Source organism: Myotis myotis, unplaced genomic scaffold (genome assembly GCF_014108235.1).
Source record: "Myotis myotis isolate mMyoMyo1 unplaced genomic scaffold, mMyoMyo1.p scaffold_m19_p_12, whole genome shotgun sequence".
In the NCBI taxonomy this organism is placed as follows: Eukaryota; Metazoa; Chordata; class Mammalia; order Chiroptera; family Vespertilionidae; genus Myotis; species Myotis myotis.
In genome coordinates, this window is record NW_023416316.1 from 10,313,740 (window position 1) to 10,331,262 (window position 17,523).

General features: G+C 48.6%; 1 protein-coding gene across 2 annotated transcripts in view; it reads right to left on the minus strand.

Annotated features, from left to right (window-relative positions):
* ASTN2 (astrotactin 2) overlaps window positions 1-17,523 on the minus strand; it is a 746,156-nt gene that overhangs the window by 44,855 nt on the left and 683,778 nt on the right. For both annotated transcript variants that reach the window (XM_036329825.1, XM_036329824.1), the window contains exon 20: window positions 5,633-5,774. In XM_036329825.1, coding sequence (XP_036185718.1) covers window positions 5,633-5,774 — 142 coding nt within the window. The remainder of the gene's footprint in view (window positions 1-5,632; window positions 5,775-17,523) is intronic.

Sequence of the window (17,523 nt, forward strand, 5' to 3'; positions counted from 1 at the left end):
AGAGTTTCCCAGGGAGAAGAGAAACCAGTAGAGAGCAAGGCAGGGATGCTGGGCGGCCTGGCTCCCTTCCCTGGTGTGTCCTGGATCAACCTTGGGTCACACTCACACTGGCCTAGAGACTGCGGCCCAGGATCCCGGGTCCACATGGGTGGCTTCCTCTGTGCCCATCTCCTTTCTCCTGGGAGCTGAAGGTCTCCTCAGATGCGGGTCCAGTTGCATCAGGGACATGACTCAGGAGGCCACTAAACAGACTAGGTCAGGGAAATGCAGGAAGGGAGAAGCATGGAGCCTTAGGGCTGAAGAAGCTCTTGGACCTGCAACAAAGCCTTCTCTTCTTAATGGCCGGGGGCCTGAGTCCATCTTCTCACTTCCATTGTCTCTCCAGATGCACAGACTCTGACATCATGAAGCGGGCCTCTGGGAGGGTCCCATTCAATCCCTCCTCTCTGGATGAAGACCTGGAGGCCTCCAAAGTGGCAACTCCTTGCCCACAGCCACACAGCAGTGGGACCCGTCTCTGCCTCCTGTCATCTCTGGGCAGGCACTTTTAAGCCCAGTCCTGGAGGGCTCCTGAAAACTTTCATGCCGTTTCCAGTAAACTCTGTGCCGATTCTTGGCATGAAGCGGGGAAATGAAGAGGGTAAGGTAGGAATGTAAATAACGGGACACTCTGGGAGTTCATCTACTATGTAATTATAGTATCCCTGGTGGTGGCCCTGGCTGCTCCTTCCAGGGTATATCTGGGGAAGGGTGTCCTGGGCTGATGAGGAGCCCAGTGATGCTCCCTCCGAGGCTCCAAGCCCCCTGGGCTTTTGGAAGAGCATCCTTGGGCCAGGAGCCAGGACTTGTTTGCAGAAACACATGGCGTTCCGGATGCACTGGGAAACGACTCAGCAGTGAGAGCTGGGCATCCTGGGCATCTCAAAAATGGCCCTGGGAGGCTATCCCCGGGCAGAGCAGGGCCTTGTGCCCTCCCAGAGTTTAACTGTTTATGGGCCCATAGCCAGGGCTGTGGAGGGAAACTTAGCTTGCCATCCCGCTGGAATGCCCTGAACACGAGGGTGTCAGCAGTGATGGCCCAGGCACAGCTGCTCAGGTGAAGTCCAGAATCCCGGATCGCCGTAGCAGTGGTCACGCCTCTCCTCCCCCAGTTTATGAAGCACTGACAGTGGGTTTGACACTCTTGTGCTCTCTACATGTTTCAGGTCATTGAAGCCTCACTGTCTTATGAATTAGGTCCAATTCTGAATTCCTTTTATGGATGGGAAAACACACTCAGATAGGTTGAGAAGTCAGTCTGAGGCCACACGGTGGGTAGGCGTCCCAGCTGGGTTCTGATTTCAAAGGCCTCGTTAAACTATATGTGAGTGAGGTGGGGAGAGGCAGGTGCCTTCAAACATCTACTGCCTTCTGCTCCGGCTGGTGCCCTCTGCCAGGTAGTGATCATGCTAACCCCTCTCTCTGACAGACAATGATCATACTAACCCTTCTCTCTGCCAAACAGTGATCATGCTAACCCTTCTGACAGACAATGATCATAGTAACCCTTCTCTCTCACAGACAATGATCATGTTAACCCTCCCCTCTGCCAGATAGTGATTATGCTAACCCTTCTCTCTGTCAGACAGTGATTATGCTAACTCTTCCCTCTGTCAAACAGTGATCATGCTAACCCTTCATGTGCACAGGACCTGGTGAAACATTCCAAGCCCTTTCTCATGTACTCTCTGGTTTCATCTTTGCAACAACTTGAGGAAGTATAATCAATGATCTGCATGTTGTGATGAGATGAATTAGCTCCACTTCACAGATGAGGAAGATGAGGTGAGAAGTACCTTCCCCAGGGATCTGCAGGCTGGATCTGGCCCTTCCTGTCCCCAGTGTTGGATTTGTTTTTTTCTATTGCAAACAGGGTGACTTGCAGTTAGAAGGCACCTCTTCATTCATACCCTCACCACGTACTTCTGACAAGTCCACAGGTGTGTGGACAGGACAGAGTCAGCGCATGGAGGTAGAAAAGGGGAAGGCGGGTGTGAGAGTCAGCGTGGGTATGAATCTCAGCTCTATCTCTTTGTGTCATGTGACTTTAAGCAAAATGTTTCCTCCTTTAATCCCTAGTTTTCTCATCTATGAAGTGAGAGGTGATGATGAAGATTAAGATGGTGATGATCCCCACCTCAATGTGCAAGTCTTACAGCTCACTGAGTTCAACCTTTCCATTTCACAGATGAGAACATTGAGGCCCAAGGAGGGATGGAGAAGGGGCCCCAACTCTTACTGGTAGCAAGTGTGGGAACTGCTGTCTGACTCTTGACCTCAATGTTGGCATGTGGTTGCAGTACCCAGGCTCCTTTGGCATTCCTTCCATAGAGCTGAGGCCAGGGAGGTGAGGATGGGCCTGGGGCAAGCCTCCGAATGTGTGGGAATGCGCCCCCCACCCCAGGAATCAGGCCTGGCTGCCACTGTGTGTTTGCTCAGGACCCTTTGGCCGTCATCCATGGTTAGAGAAAGATAGGGCAGCCAAGGCAAGACAGAGGCTAATTACCTTGGATAATAGGAAACTGGGGATCGGCAACAAGGAGGGTGTCTAGGCCTCTGGCCAAGCAAGGGCAGGAGCCATGGGTGCCCAGCCTGGCCCAGCCCATGTATCATGAGTAGAGATTCCTGCTCAGGGTCACCCTCCAACTCCAATAACCCAAGGGTGTAGGAGCTGGCCACACTGTCAGACCTTCTGCAGACCCTCTCCCTCTACTGCTTTTTGTTTGCTTTCATTCAAAAGCAAAACAAATGAAACAAACAAGGAAATTCAATTTGAACAGGGCCTGAGCACTGGTGTTTCTGTTTTGTTACACCAGGGTGAGCTTAGGACAGAAACCCAGCCTTGACTTTCACTCCTCCAGTTGGTCTCAACCCCGTGGCACTATGTAAAATGGCATGATAGACGGGCTGCAAAAGCAATGTGCCTTTCTAAATGGGATGGAGAGAGGGAGTAGGGATGGAGGGGGCCTGATTGAGAGAGAGAGAGAGAGAGAGAGAGAGAGAGAACAAGATAGCAAAACTCAAAGAAATAGCAGAGAAACTGAGACACACAGTAACAAAAATTAAGAGCATAAGCAATAGAAAGGTGAAGAGTGAATAGTTGAGAGAATGGCAGGCAGACAAAGTCAGGGTGCTATGCAGAAAACACACAGAGAGAGAATGAAAGGCAAGAAGAGACAGAGATTCAGAAAGGCACGGTAGTGCAAAACAAAAGTGAGAGAGGTAGAAAAGTTGGAAAGGCCAGAGCCCAGAAGGAGGTAAAGGGCACAAATGAGGAAAATTCCCATGGCAAAGCTATATTCCCAGAACTCTCAAGCTGGGGTCAATCTCATACACCTTCATTTTGAAGATGCTAAACTTGATAAACAAGGAGAGGGACGTTTAGCTCAAGGTCCCAGTGGCAGAAGTGGTGGTGGTGGAATATGAACCCAGACTCCCTGCCTGACAGACTGATCCTGCACACCTGTGCCCCCTGAAGCCTTCCATCCCATGCTCTGGCAGCATGGATGAGGGGTTTGGTGTCCAGTGGTCCTTAATAAAAACTCGGGGGCTTGAACCCATGCTCTCTTTCTATCCTATTTCTTCCTGAAAGATTCTGGATGGTCATTCTTTCCAGGGCTAGTGGGACCCCCACCTGCCTTACAGGATATAAATTCCTTCAGGACTATCCTTGAAAGAAAGGTAACCTGCAACTAAGTCAAGCAGAATGAAGCAGAAAGAGGAAGAAAGTAACTAACATGCTGCAGGCCTCCTGGAAACCAGGAGATCTGGTCAACCCTGAGCATGGAGTTTCTCATGTAGTGCTCTTCCCTGTAACCCTATGGGATAAGAAGGATGACCAGCCCTCTCCTTCCAGAAGAAGAAGCCAATGCCACCTCCTCTGTGAATTCTGCCAAGATGTCCCACTGGAAGAGGTCTGGTAACCTACTGTACTTTGGGGATTCCGTGCCTAGAGCTCTCACTGTTCCCAACTGATGGTTGCCTTTCTGCATAAAATAAAACTTGGGCCCCAACACCTATGTGAGGTGCTTATTCAGCCAGTGGCAGAATCCGAGTCAGAAGGCCCAATGTTCAGCTTACAGTCCTGAGTTTGGTACATGAATATGTTGGGTGTTGCCAATGAGCCTGAATATGTCAAGTGTTCACCATGGTCTTTAGAGAAGTCATGGTCTCCCCGAGGAAGTGGGAATAGAATGCTCTGGAGGTAAGGGAGATTCACAGATTGTGGAGGGACTACTATTTATTGAGCACATACTTAGATACTTTGCTAGGAGGTTTCTTGTTTATGTTCATGGTACTCTGCATCCTAAGTTTTATTATTTCTGTTTTACTGGGGTTCCTAGAGGTACAGCGACTTATCTAATGGTTACTTATCTAAAAATGCCAAATCAAGATTGGAATACACAGTCTGTGGCCTTTCATATTACAATTAGATTTTAAGTTATCTGACGCTAGAACCTTTGTCGTAATCACATTCGCACCTGCATTTCCTAGCCCAGTGCCAAGACATTGGAAACCCTCAAAATATAGCTGCTGAATAAGTAAATGAGTGCTGGATGAGTCAATAAAAATGCAAATGAATAAAAGAACTGATGAACAAATAAGTGAATGATGGAATATAAATGGATGAATAAATGGATGAATGGAAGGGATGGATGGATGGATGAATGGATGGAAGAAGCAAGAGAGAGATGAATGGAGGGAAGAATGGTTGGGTAGATGAATACATGAATGAATCACTGAGCGAGTGAATAAAAGAAACAAATGAATGAGTTGAATAACTGCAGTAATTGTGATAATACTGCTCACCTTGTTAACAACTACAGCTTTCTAGCTTGGTAAGAGAGCTGGTCTATCGCTTCATGATTAGGGTACAGGAAGAAAACTGGTCTCTAGAACTCTATGTTATAGCTTATGATGGCCACTTCCAGATGTGGAAACACTCACTGAGACAGGAAACAAAAGGAAAATAAGCCCCCTTTCCCTCTGAGATTACAGAGGGGGCTCAGAATGACCTCCTTTTTCATCTCCAGAAGTTTGGATGCAATGACACTAATGTACTCTATGAAGGAGTGATAATGCTGCTATTTCTAAGGGACTGGCTGGATCTATCACTAAAAATCTATATGTACATACATGTATATGCATATATACTTATGCACATGTATATGCATATATGGATAGCATGTTTATATATGCATAGTATGTATATATACTTCAGATGTGCTAACATAATATTTTTCAGAGGAGCTGTCACAGAACTGAGAAAAGAACACAAGGCAAGGGCCCCTGCGCCAGCCCTCCGTGCTAACTTGCCACTTTCCCTCTCGGCCTACAGATTCTGCGTCAGCTGGAGGTATGCTTTTGGGTTTCTGGCCTCCCTGGGCCCTACAGCACTAACCATGTAAGATTCTGTGACTTACTGTGGCCACGCTTCTCCAGTGGATACTTGGAAACCTTAGCATCTCAAGGTGCACACACAGGCTGGCCTATAAAACACTGGGTTGGCCTGGCCAGGCTACGCATGCCTTGCCTCCCAGACTGAAACCAGCCCTGTCTGCTTCACACTCCCCACGCACCCAGCAGGTCTTACTTGTAGAGGCCGTCGGGCTCCAGACACTTGAAGATGACGGAGTAGATACTGACTTCGGGGACCTCTCCATGGCTTCGACCAGCTGCTACACAAGATGTGCCCAGGCCAGAGAGTAAGTCATCGGCAAAACTCAGGAATTCTCCTGGAGGGAGACAGAGAAAGATAAGCTCCCCGGCTCAGGCCTTGGTGAGCAGACATTCTTGCTGCTGTCCAATCCCATCAACTGTCTGCATACCACTGGTGAGTGCATTAGTGGAGAGAATAAGCACAAGATATGAAGATGACACCGCTCAGTACATAGCCCTGAACTCCTTTAAATTCACCCGTGAACTTTCTCAACTGTAAGTGGGGATACTAGTACCTACCTTCATAATATTGTACCAAGGTTTGATTGATGTAAATTATTGTGTAATAAAAATGCATGAAAAGCCTAGAGAATTGCACTTCCCTTCCTGTATAACAAAGGAGTTGAACTAAGAATAGAAAATAGGTTTTGTGTCCCCTGGCACTAGATTCATGGAGTGTTGTGATGGACAGACACCTGGTTTAGCTAAGGAGGTAGGAATTTCAAGACTGATCAGTGATGAGGGGCATGGGATAGAAAGGGACGGTGAGCCCTGGCTGGTTTGTCTCAGTGGATAGAGCATCAGCCTGTGGACTGAAGGGTTCTGGGTTCAATTCCAGTCAAGAGCACATGCCTGAGTTGCGGGCTTGATCCCCAGTGGGGGGCATGCAGGAGACAGCCAATCAATGATTCTCTCTCATCATTGATGTTTCTATCTCGCTCCCTCTCCCTTCCTCTGTAAAATCAATAAAAATATATTTTTTAAAAAAGAAAGGGACGGTGGAAGAATAAGAGCTGGATGCTGTGATTTATAGTCATCTAGCCATCAGGTTTTATGTATTTACTAGAGGCCCAGTGCACGAAATTCGTGCAAGAGTAGGCCGTCCTTCCCCTGGCTGACGGCACGGCTTCCCTCAGGCACCCAGGACCCGGGCTTCTCTCTCAGCCCCAGCTTCGTCTGGAAGGTCGTTCGGAAGGATATCAATTCTAATTTGCATATTATGCTTTTATTATTATAGGTTTTTAAGGTTTTTAAATTGATTTTTTAGACAGAGAGGAAGGGAGAGGGAGAGAGAGGGGAAACATCAACTTGAGAGTGAGACATCAATCAGCTGCCTCCTGCATGCCCCTTACTGGGGATCGAGCCCACAACCCAGGCACGTACCCTGACTGGGAATCTAACCAGCCACCTTGCAGTGCACAGGACACCCAACCCACTGAGCCACATCGGCCAGGCCAGCCATCCTCTGTTAGAAAGTAGCTGATGTTTACTAGAAGTAGGAGTGATGCAGAAGATTTGGTGAAGACTAGAAAGAATGCACATTTGGAACCCTGAGATTTCATCTTAGCTCTGTGAAGAATTTGCTGTATAGCTTTGGGAAACTCAATTCCCATCTCAGAGCTGTGATTTTCTCCTCTGTAAAGTGGAGGTGCTAGAATCACTATCAGGATTTTTGAAAAATAAAATAAAAATGTAGATATGCACAAAGATTAAGGTTTGAGGATAGACATCGTGGCACTATTTAAACGAGCAAGAGTTTAGAAACCAAATGTTCAACGACATAGAAAGAGCAATATCAATTAGAGTTCAATGGTGCAGTGGAATATTTTATAGCCCCTAAAAGTAATATTGTGGAATAACATGAGTAACATGAAAGGATATTCATGACATATCAAGTTTATAAACAGGTTACACAATTACAGAATAATCTCACTTGGGGTGGAAATTTTACATGTGTATCTATTTAGAAAGAGAAGAAAAAAAAATACAGCCAATGCATAACAGTGGCTTTGTCTGCAAAGTGAGATAATGGGTACTTTTTCCTCTCATGTTTTTGCTTATCTCTGTTTTGTTTTTTTAATTACCTACAATGAACATGGGGGAAAAAATCAATAAAATTTACTTAAAAATAGATAAAGTGAATGAGCCAGACCAAATGGCCGCGGAGTTCCCTTCCAAGTCTAAAATAGGATGATTTCGGAGCAAAGCAGGCATGTGTGGTATTTGATACCACACAGTATGAAACGGTCTGAGGCCTCTACACTGCTGAGTCCTGGTCCTGCCTGACCCAGAGGGCCCCACACTCTCTACGCACTTGTATGCTCAGGAATAAACAAGAGGAGCATGTCCGTTCAACGCTACCTTCTCTACCTGGGCTGAAGGACAATCTGATTTGATGGAACCATCACCAAACAGTGTCTGGGACTACTGAGACCCAGAAAAGCCACGTGGCACATCTGTCCCAGGGAACAGGGTGGGCAGCCCATGCGGATCGCTTCCTGTCCGCCCTGCTAAGGGAAGTCCACTCTCCACTCAGAAGTGGACCGTGTTAACGCTTGTCTGATTGAAGTGTCTGGATGGGCCTGGATTTGGGTGAATGACGGTTCTCTAACATATCGCTCCCTGTGGTCCAGGACAACAGAGCGGATGGTCAGTGTTTTCTGTTTTCCACTTTTTACTTATGATTTATTTAATATGTTTGTATTGATTTCAGAGAGGAAGAAAGAGAGAGAGAGAAATAGAAACATCAGTGTTGAGAGAATCATTGATCGGCTGCCTCATGCGCGCCCCACACTGGGGACTGAGCCCACAACCTGGGCATGTGCCCTGACCAGGAATCGAACCATGACCTCCTCGTTCATAGGTGAATGCTCAACCACTGAGCCATGCCGGCCAGGCCTCTGTTTCCCCCTTTTTAAAACGACGGTGTACAGTGCACAGCCTTGATCTGTAGATGCCGGAGCGCATGTCTGGATCAGGCTGACAGAGACAGGCCAGTTCAGCGGCTCTCGCCAGACAGACTCGGGACCGAATTCTATTTCCACCCTTTATTGCAAATCCCTTAACCTCTTAAAGTCTCAGTTTTCCTTTCTGTGACCAGGGACCAATAACTCTTTTATAGGTTTGCAGTCTAGAAAGAAAAGTGGAGTCTAGGAAGAAACTTTCGGTCCAGAACCAGAGGTCTTGCTAGACAATAAAGAGGTGAATGAACCCCTTTTCTCATCCCCTATGTCTCCTGGAGGCCTCTTGTGTCAGTGCCTTTCCTGGTAAAATCATAAACCAACAACGTGCCTCTTCCAATAGGTACCAACGCAGAGCAACGCACGGGGTGAAAATTGGAAATAAAAGCAAGCAAGCGGGGGTGATGGTGGTGGACATGGGATCATTCACCGAAGGGAGTGGGGGCTTTGTCTTGCTTGGTTTCTTAGGATTCCCAGTCTGGCTGCTTACACTTGTTTTCTCTGAGCTTGGATCCATGTCTGTGTGCTTTTCAATTTGTTCCCAGACAGCCACTGGAAAAGTTGGCCCTTCGTGAGGGAATGCAGTATGCTGTGGCCTGTATTAATGAGCTGTCTTCAGGCCAAAAGATGGCTGACATTCATTTTCAAATGGGCATAGCTTTTCAGATATTTCCATGCATTTCAGGATAATTTAGACCATGGACAAAAGCCCCATGAATGCTGGCGCACAGTTCTACGGTTTACAGGTTCAGTTCAAGTGAAGAAATTGGATAACGTGGAGCATATATCGAGTCATTCCAAGGGCATTCTGAGGACATGTAGGTCCCAGTTCTGTTTGGGACTAACTATCCATAAGGATCTTCCAATGGGAAGAATTTAGAAGAAGAAAACGGACCTTTAGCAGTGACTTTTCTTTTTTCCATATAATCCTCACATATAATGAGGTAAATGGTAGTGTCTCCATTGTAAAGCTAAGATGACACTTGCAAATTTAGGAAGAAACGGGGCTGAGATTTGAACCCCTTTTCTTCCTAATGCCAAAGCCATACCTTTTCGTTTATACGATGCTGCCTCCTAGAGAAAGTTTATAGAGAGTGAGCTTTCTCAATCCTCTTCAATTTGCCATTGAATTCCTGCCACTCTCTTAGCTCTATGGGCTTGAGGAACGAACTAATAAAAGAAATGGTCCCTGACCTTCTACAGCTTGTAATCTGACAACGGGAAGGGTTGTTAAATAGAAGAACAGACCCATAAAGTAAATTGTAATATTGCTTTTCTTGGCACTCTGTTCCAGAAGGTTTAAACACGACCTAGATGGAGGCAGGTGAATGAGGCAACCCCTCCCTGGCCCTCCTCACTTAAGGGAGGGTGGGGGGGAGATAAAAGAGGCCTGGGGCTTCTCTATGCACAAACGCATTTCAGTGCAATTCTCCACATACATGTGATTCCACAGGATAACATACTCCACGCGCCTGGCAGCGGTACAGCTGATGGACAGTAACACAGTGCAGTGGTGAAGAGGTGAAGAGGCTGGGCTCTGAATTTACTCTGCCTGAGATTAAATCCTGGCCCACCCCACTTACAGCGCGCCTTGGACAGGTCCTATTTTCTCCTATGTGAATGGGCATAACCACAGCACCTAACTTGCAGTGCTGTTGTGAATAGCATATAAAATATCGTGTACATTGTTAGAAGCCAATCAGCACAATGTCTGGTAAACTGCAAGAGCTCAAAAATATTTCAACTATCAGTACTGTTTTATATTTTTTTATGTTTTTATTGATTTTTAGATAGAGAGGAAGGGAGGGAGAGATGGACACATCAATGACGAGAGAGAATCATTGATGGGCTGCCTCCTGCACGACCCCTACTGGGGACTGAGCCCACAACCCAGGCATGTACCCTGACTGGAAATCGAACCCGGGAACTCTTGGACCATGGGGCCAGCCTGGCATATCAGTATTGTTTTTGTCACTATTGTTGTCATAACCCAGAGAGAGACAAGGACCCTTAGAAATTTTTGTTTTTGTCCAACCTACTCCTTTGCCGGGTGACAAAATTGATGCCCCGAGAGGGACAGGGGCCTGTCCGTGGCCACACACTGAGTGGGGGTAGACTTGGAACAAAGCTTGCTCTCTTAATCCTAGGGTCTATCAGATAAGGCATAGCAGCCGACCTAGGAGACCGTGTTACCGGGAACTGAAGAGCTTCCGGAGCTGCCCCCTGGAGACCTTGCTCCTCAGATTCTGACCAACTTTATTCCACATGAGTGTGAGCCACGGCTCCTGGACATTTACTATGTGCTGGGCAGTGTATGAGGCACCAGGTTCCACCTGGCTAGCTTCTCAAACTTGGAAACTTTGAGAAAGATCAAAAGCCCAGGAGAGACAGGAGGAGTGCAGCTGGTTTCCAATGTGGAGCCTAGTCTAACTGTGGTCTGCAGATTAGAAAATCTAGAACTCAGGGGTGAGAAGGAACGGCCACGGTGGGGGGAGGGGCTAAGTCTGTCTCCTCTACCCACACTGACCTTCCACCAGACGAACTCCCCTTTAATCTGTTTTCTATACTGATGGCTTGTGTTTTATTTGGGTTGGGGGAAAACACTTTAAAAATAAAAAGCTTGGCTGAAAAGTTTTATTGCTTGAAAAGTTTGAATCCCAAAACCCTGCCACCTTCTCTGATAGAAACACACACATACCCCTAGGGCTTTGCTGCCCAGTAACCAGCTCCTGGCCTCTGAGATCCTCGTCCCTTCCGCGAGGACACTGCCTGGGCTGCCCCTGCCTCTCCTCCCGGGCACACTGTTAGGGCAGAATCCTCCTGGACCAAGGCTGCTGCTGCAGTCAGCCTCACCCAGGCCTGTCCAAGACGCTCACATTCTTTCTCTGTTTTCCTTTCCTTGAAAACAGATAGGGAGTTGGGAGTCGCTGTAGGAATGTGCCTGTTCCCCATTATGGCTCTTCTGGGGCTGTAACCCGAGTGGCTGGGGCCAGATCCCCACACATTTCTTCATCAACTCAGCCTCGAGCCTCGCTCGCAATACGATCCACAGAAAGGGTCGACCATGATTCTGCAGAAGCTCCCGAACCAGCCCAACAGAGCACTGAGCCATTTTTCTAGAGGCCCCACCCCTGCCTCCACTCTCTCTCCTGCTCCTTTCATCACTCCCTCAGCCCTCTTCCTCTTTGGTGCTCCCTCTCCCTCTCGGGTCTCTGTCTCCCCTCTCCCTCAGCCTCTCATTGAAGTCCCAGTCAGAGCTGGCCACCAGAGCAAATTGAAAACACGTTGGGAGAAAAGCAGCAAGAAATTCCAAAATAGAAGGGGCGGGAGCAGGGCGTTATTCAGCCCAGGTGGTGAGAAAGATCCCCTGCTCAGGACTCCACACTCTTTTCAGGAAACACCAAGGGGATTTAGAGGCCACCGGGGCTGGCCTGGCCCCTCCTTGCCTGCAGCGGCTCCCTGCTGGGTGCCCACCTTTCCTTGGCTGGGGCAAATGTAGGCAGTCATTCTGAGGTAGAGTGCTTCCTGGAGGACCTCTCACCGTCAGCTGGAGTGGACTCTTCTTCCCGTACATGATGCTGCTTTAACGTGAAAAGCCAGGGTGTGCTGGTGCTGGCCGTGCGACATAGGGCAAAGGAGTGCATTTGGTGGGTGGGGCAGAAGAAACCTGTTTTTTTTGTGTTTGGAGCCAGATTCCACCACTTACGAACTATATTATCTAAGGATAATATCTTCATCTGGCAAGTGGGTGGTCATCAGAGAATCCAGCCAGGAATCAATGATACATGTGGCATCCCGGCTACATGGATGGTTCCCCCATCTCAGTGCCCCGCACGCTGCTACCTCCCTCTTCCTCCTTAGGTCCCATCAATTTGTCTCATAACTTTTTAGTGGCCAAACTCGGCTGCTTTTAGGTACACTGCATGATATCGAACTCCCTTGAACTTCCTTTTCCCCCCAAAAGAAGTAAATTTTAAAAGAAGGAAGAAAGAAAGCAAGGAAGGGAGGGAGGGATGAAGGAAAGAGGAGAAAATGTTTATTTAGCTCTTACTATACGGTATCAAAAGTGTGTGACATTTTTACTTATATTGTCTTGCTTGAATGTTCAAAACAAACCATGTTGATTAATATTCAATACGACCTAATGAATTAGGTTCACTGAGCTTTTACAAATGAGGAATTAGATTCGAGGTAGGTTCAACCACCTGCTTAACAAGATCCCTAGAAATGGTGGAGGGAAGGCTAGAACCAGGGCATCGGAGGTGCAGAGTCTGTTTGTCCTGCTGCACGCTGGCCTACAGGCAGGGAGATGTGCTGGGGTCCAACCCCAGCAGGTCCAGGGGTCCCCAAAGGTGTGGACAGAGTCGGCGAAGAAGGAATGACACAGAGGCAGCGTTCAGTTGATCAGCAGCCTAGCCAGGATCTCTAGCCAGGTTCTGGTCAGGATCTCCAGCGAAGTTCTGGTTAGGATCTCCAGCCAGGTTCTGTGTCCATGTTCTCTTGCTAGGTTCTCCAGCCAGGTTCTGTAGCCATGTTCCCTCGCTAGGTTCTCCAGCCAGGTTCAGTCACCAGGTTCTAGTCAGGTTCTCTTGCCGTGTTTTATCCAGGTTCTGTAGCCAGGTTCTGTCTCTAGGTTCTTCAGCCAGGTTCTCTCGCTAGGTTCTGTCTCTAGGTTCTGTGGCCAGTTTCTGTCCAGGATCTTTTGCCATGTTCTCTCCAGCGAAGTTCTTCTGTCTCTAGGTTCTGTGTAGGTTCTGTGTCTAGGTTCTGTGTTCTAAGTTCTGTCTCCTGTTGTCTTGTTACATCTGTATTTATACCAGTTGATTCCAATCCTATCAATCTCTATTCCAAAGGTTAGGGCGTTTCTTATCTCCAATCCAGGGAGTAAAGATTATGTAGCTTAAGCATGATTGTTTGTAGTTAAAGTGATTAATTACCCGCCTGGCACTTAGTTAAGGGGTTTTATCCCCTCCCTAACTTCAGGGGAAAATCCCTACCTGTGGAAACAACCTTTCTCAGAGAGGTGACCTTGGTTAAAACACATAATGCCAAGAAGGTGAGCAAACATATTAAGAACAGTATGCCATATATGCCAGGTCCCTTGAAACAGCAAGGATGGACTGGCTCCCGGCAGAGATGCTTTTGGCAGGAGTTGTCGTGGTCCCCTCTGAGGCAGCAGTGCCAGCAGCAGGCTGGCCATGCAGGTATTCATGGAATTCTGAGAAACTTAACTTCAGTGGTTGAAGCCCGACCCACCCGCATCTCCCCAACACCAGCACCTGGCGTTAGAACGCTTTAGGAGAGGCAGGCTGCCTCCGGTGTGGCCTCCTTCCAAAGTGGATAGGACTCCCATGGTCTAGGGGAGAAGGGACTGTCAGAAAGTGAAGTCCTCCAAAAAAGGGAGTAGTGGTCCAGCAAGTACCTGCTGAGAGCCTCTAAGTGCCAGGCCCTGTGCTGAGGGGCTCTGGCCCATCGAAGGCATCTGTTGGTTCCACTAATAGCACCCTAGTTTCTACTAAGAGCACCCTAGTTTTCCACTGGGGTCATCCCCACCCCCTAATTTCAGTCCATATGATTTACGTGTAGCTAAGGCCTCTCCCCTCCTCCAGAGATGGACATGAGATCAGTGGCCTGATTTTCCGTGTCAAGAGGCCAAAAAGAGATAAACAAGTGACCCAAGCCTGACCAACCAGACTAACTCTTGGGACGGAGACCAGGTCCCGATGACGTCACTTGAAGGCTTGTGTCAGTGTGTCTGAACGCTGATACACCTGTGGATATTTTAAATATATGTACGAATATTTTCCCTTTTCTGTCAAAGGCAGTTTCCATTTTTTTCTTTTACTTGCAAACAGGAGTCCTACCAGATACAAGTTCTGCCTGGCTACAATGGCTCAGTTGGTTGAGTGTCGTCCCATGCACCAAAAGGTTGCCAGTTCGATTCCTGATCAGGGCAACATACCTGTGGTTGCAGGTTCAATCCCTGGTGGGGGGCCATATGAAATGTAACCAATTGATGTTTCTTTCTCACATCTCTCTCTCTGTCTCTCTCTCTCTTCTTCTTTCTAAGCATGTCCTCAGATGAGATTAAAAAAAAAAAGTTCTATGAGGTCAATTTTAATGATTACCACTTTATACATGCACAAAAAAAAATTGTTTATAGGTCTTAAGCAAGTTGCCCAAGGTCACACTCCATCTAAATAACAAGGCTGACTTTAAATCCAGAGCTGTCAGACTCCAAAACCTGAGCCGTTCCCATCATAAAATACTACCCAGGGCAAGGGACACAAAGAGTCCATTCTTGAACAAAAATCACTGCATATTTCCAATGCCCTGCTTCCTGTGGCCTCGTCTTCTGGCCTCATCGCTCATGTTCCCTTCCTCACTTACTCACCAGCCACGCTGGCCCGTGTCCCCCACGCCAGCATGCCAAGCACGTTCCTACCCCAGGGTCTCCAACCTGGAGAGCTCCTTCCAGATCACTGCTTAAATGTCACTTCCTCAGAGGGGCCTCCTCCAGCTACTCAGCCGCACTGAATCACCCTATTGCCCTCTGGTCCTTCTCCCTACTTTACCTCTTGCCATTACATGTGTCTTGTTCTCTCGTATGTTGATGGATTAAAATGTTATCTGTATCTCTCACTTCAAGCGCCAGGAGAAAGGGCCACTGTGGAGCCTGTACACAGTGGGTTCCCCATAAATATTTTTCTAGGGAGTGTATGTATTTACTGCGTAGCGTAAGCTGAGCTGATGGCTGGGAACAACATGAAGAAGAATGTCTTAGTCTTGGGTCCCTGGAAAGCAGAGCCTATGAGAAGGGCTGGGTGCAGACGGGTTATCTGGGAGGTGCTTCTGAGAAGCAGGCATGGGGGAAGGGAAAAATGAGATGGGACAGAGGAAAAGTCAATAGAGAGGAGTGTCACTAAGTCCCCACAGGGACCTCTAGGAAGGGAATGAGATGGTGAGTAAGTGAGGAAGGGAACATGAGCGATGGCTGAAAGCGGGGGAGCTGGGGCATGTATCCCCCGATTCCCGATTCCACAGACAGAGAGCCTCCCCGGGAGAGTAAATGTCCCCACACTGTTTTTTTTTTAGCTGTGCTCACTCATGGGCATACAGAGCCCCCTCAGTCTTGCATGAGGCCACAGGGCAGAAGCTGGAAGTAAGCGTTCAGTACCACTGGCAGCACCTGGCTGTGGACAGACTGCCCAGCATGCTCCACGGGCCAAGAGGATGGGGCATGGCCCTTTGAGGGGCCTGCTACAGAGGTCCGATCTCTGCCTTTAAGACATTTTCAGAAAGAGAAATAGGTGTGCCTTCCTCACTGAGTCCTAGGACCTCGCTGAGCTGTTGAAACAGTCTGCAAACAGTTGCTGAACACCCAGGAGGTGCCGGGGGGGGGGGGGGGGATTGGGGAGGGGGGAACGAACCGCTGTGGACACAGCACAAAGCCCCCTCCTTCTCTGTGGTGCTCAGAGCTGAGCAGGGCAGAATCGCAGCAGTTGTTTTAATGAGCGACCCGTCGGAGTCCTGCAACTTATTATTAATACAGAATTCAATAATACTAGCCTCAGCATTAACAGGCACTTGGCTAATAGAGTCTGCCCTTTCCTACAGTTGGATAAATGAGGGCCATTAAAAGCCCTCGTCATCCCCACCGTCCCGAGGACAAATGATGCTGATACATTTGGCCCAAGAGGGTATTGCTAACACGTGTGAGGAGAGCCGACCTGGGGACCGGACTGCGGAGGAGGAGGAAGGGGCCCGGAGCCAAGGCCCGCCGCTGCCGTCACTCTCTGAGGACCAGTGTGTTTACTGTGGGCGCAGCACTCACCCACGGAGGGTTTTCTTTCCTTTCTTTCCTTTTTTAAAATCTCAATCCTACGGGTTACACGACTGTGAAGTGGAAACAACCAACTGAACAAAATGTGCTTCTCATCAGGGTCTCTGTTCCTCACAGTGGTCCTCAACCTTCTGGCCCTTTAAATACAGTTCCTCATGTTGTGACCCAACCATAAAGTTATTTTCGTTGCTACTTCATAACTGTAAATGTTGCTACTGTTATGAATCGTCATGTAAATATCTGATATGCAGGATGGTCTTAGGCGACCCCTGTGAAAGGGTCGTTTGACCACCAAAGGGGCCGCGACCCACAGGTTGAGAACCGCTGTGTCTAGCACGTCCCACGTTCTCTGGGCTGGGCCCTTGAGTCAGCGCCTCCCTCCCTGTGCAAGCGGCCTGCCGTGGTGCTGACGGAGGGGCTGGAGGGCCCCTGTGGCCGAGATTGTGATGAAACAGCCTATAACCTGAAGAGCTGGGCTTAGGACTCTCCTTTTGTCAAGAGGAGAAGTGAGGCTCCGGGAGGCGGGGCAGGCTGCCAACCACGCGGCTACCGCAGAGCACAGCAGCTCGGCCTTGCACCAGGCTGATCTGAGTCCAGGGCCTGTGGTTTTGTCACAACACGCGCTTCCTAATTGCTCTGTCTCGACGGCCTTGGTCTCCTTGTCTCTGTCAGTCTCACTCTGCCAGGGGTCGGGAGGAGTGAATTACATTCAGTCCATAAAAATACAAAAGTAGTTTATAATCTGGGGAGCATGCTGCACACGTAAGGAGTGGTTGTTAAGGGAAACCCACAGAGAGCCAGGTGAGGCAATGAATGCGTCAGAGGGGCGCTGCTGGGTTAGAAGGGGGGAGGGGAGGCCAGGCTTTGCGAGGCACTGAGGTTTGTGGGTGTTCAGAGCTAAAAACAGGCCAGGGCACACAGAGTGTGGGGATGAAGAACTTTTCCCCAGGGAAAGGCACAGACACACCCACAGGAGACACAGAGGGATTTCTGCAGCACAGGACAGGAGGGAAGAGCTGGGGGGATGAGGATGCTGAGTGCAGAGGAATGTACAGCTAGCTCCCTGAAACTGGAGCTCCCAGATTCCCCTCAGCTCTGGAGGGCGGGTTTCTCTATCTGCCCATCAGCTCAAGTCCCACCTCCTCAGCCTGCAGCAGCCAATCTAGAGCAGACCTGGGCCACCCACTACCGAATATTTCCTGGAATTTTCTTCTGGGCATTAATGACAACCTATAGCTACTC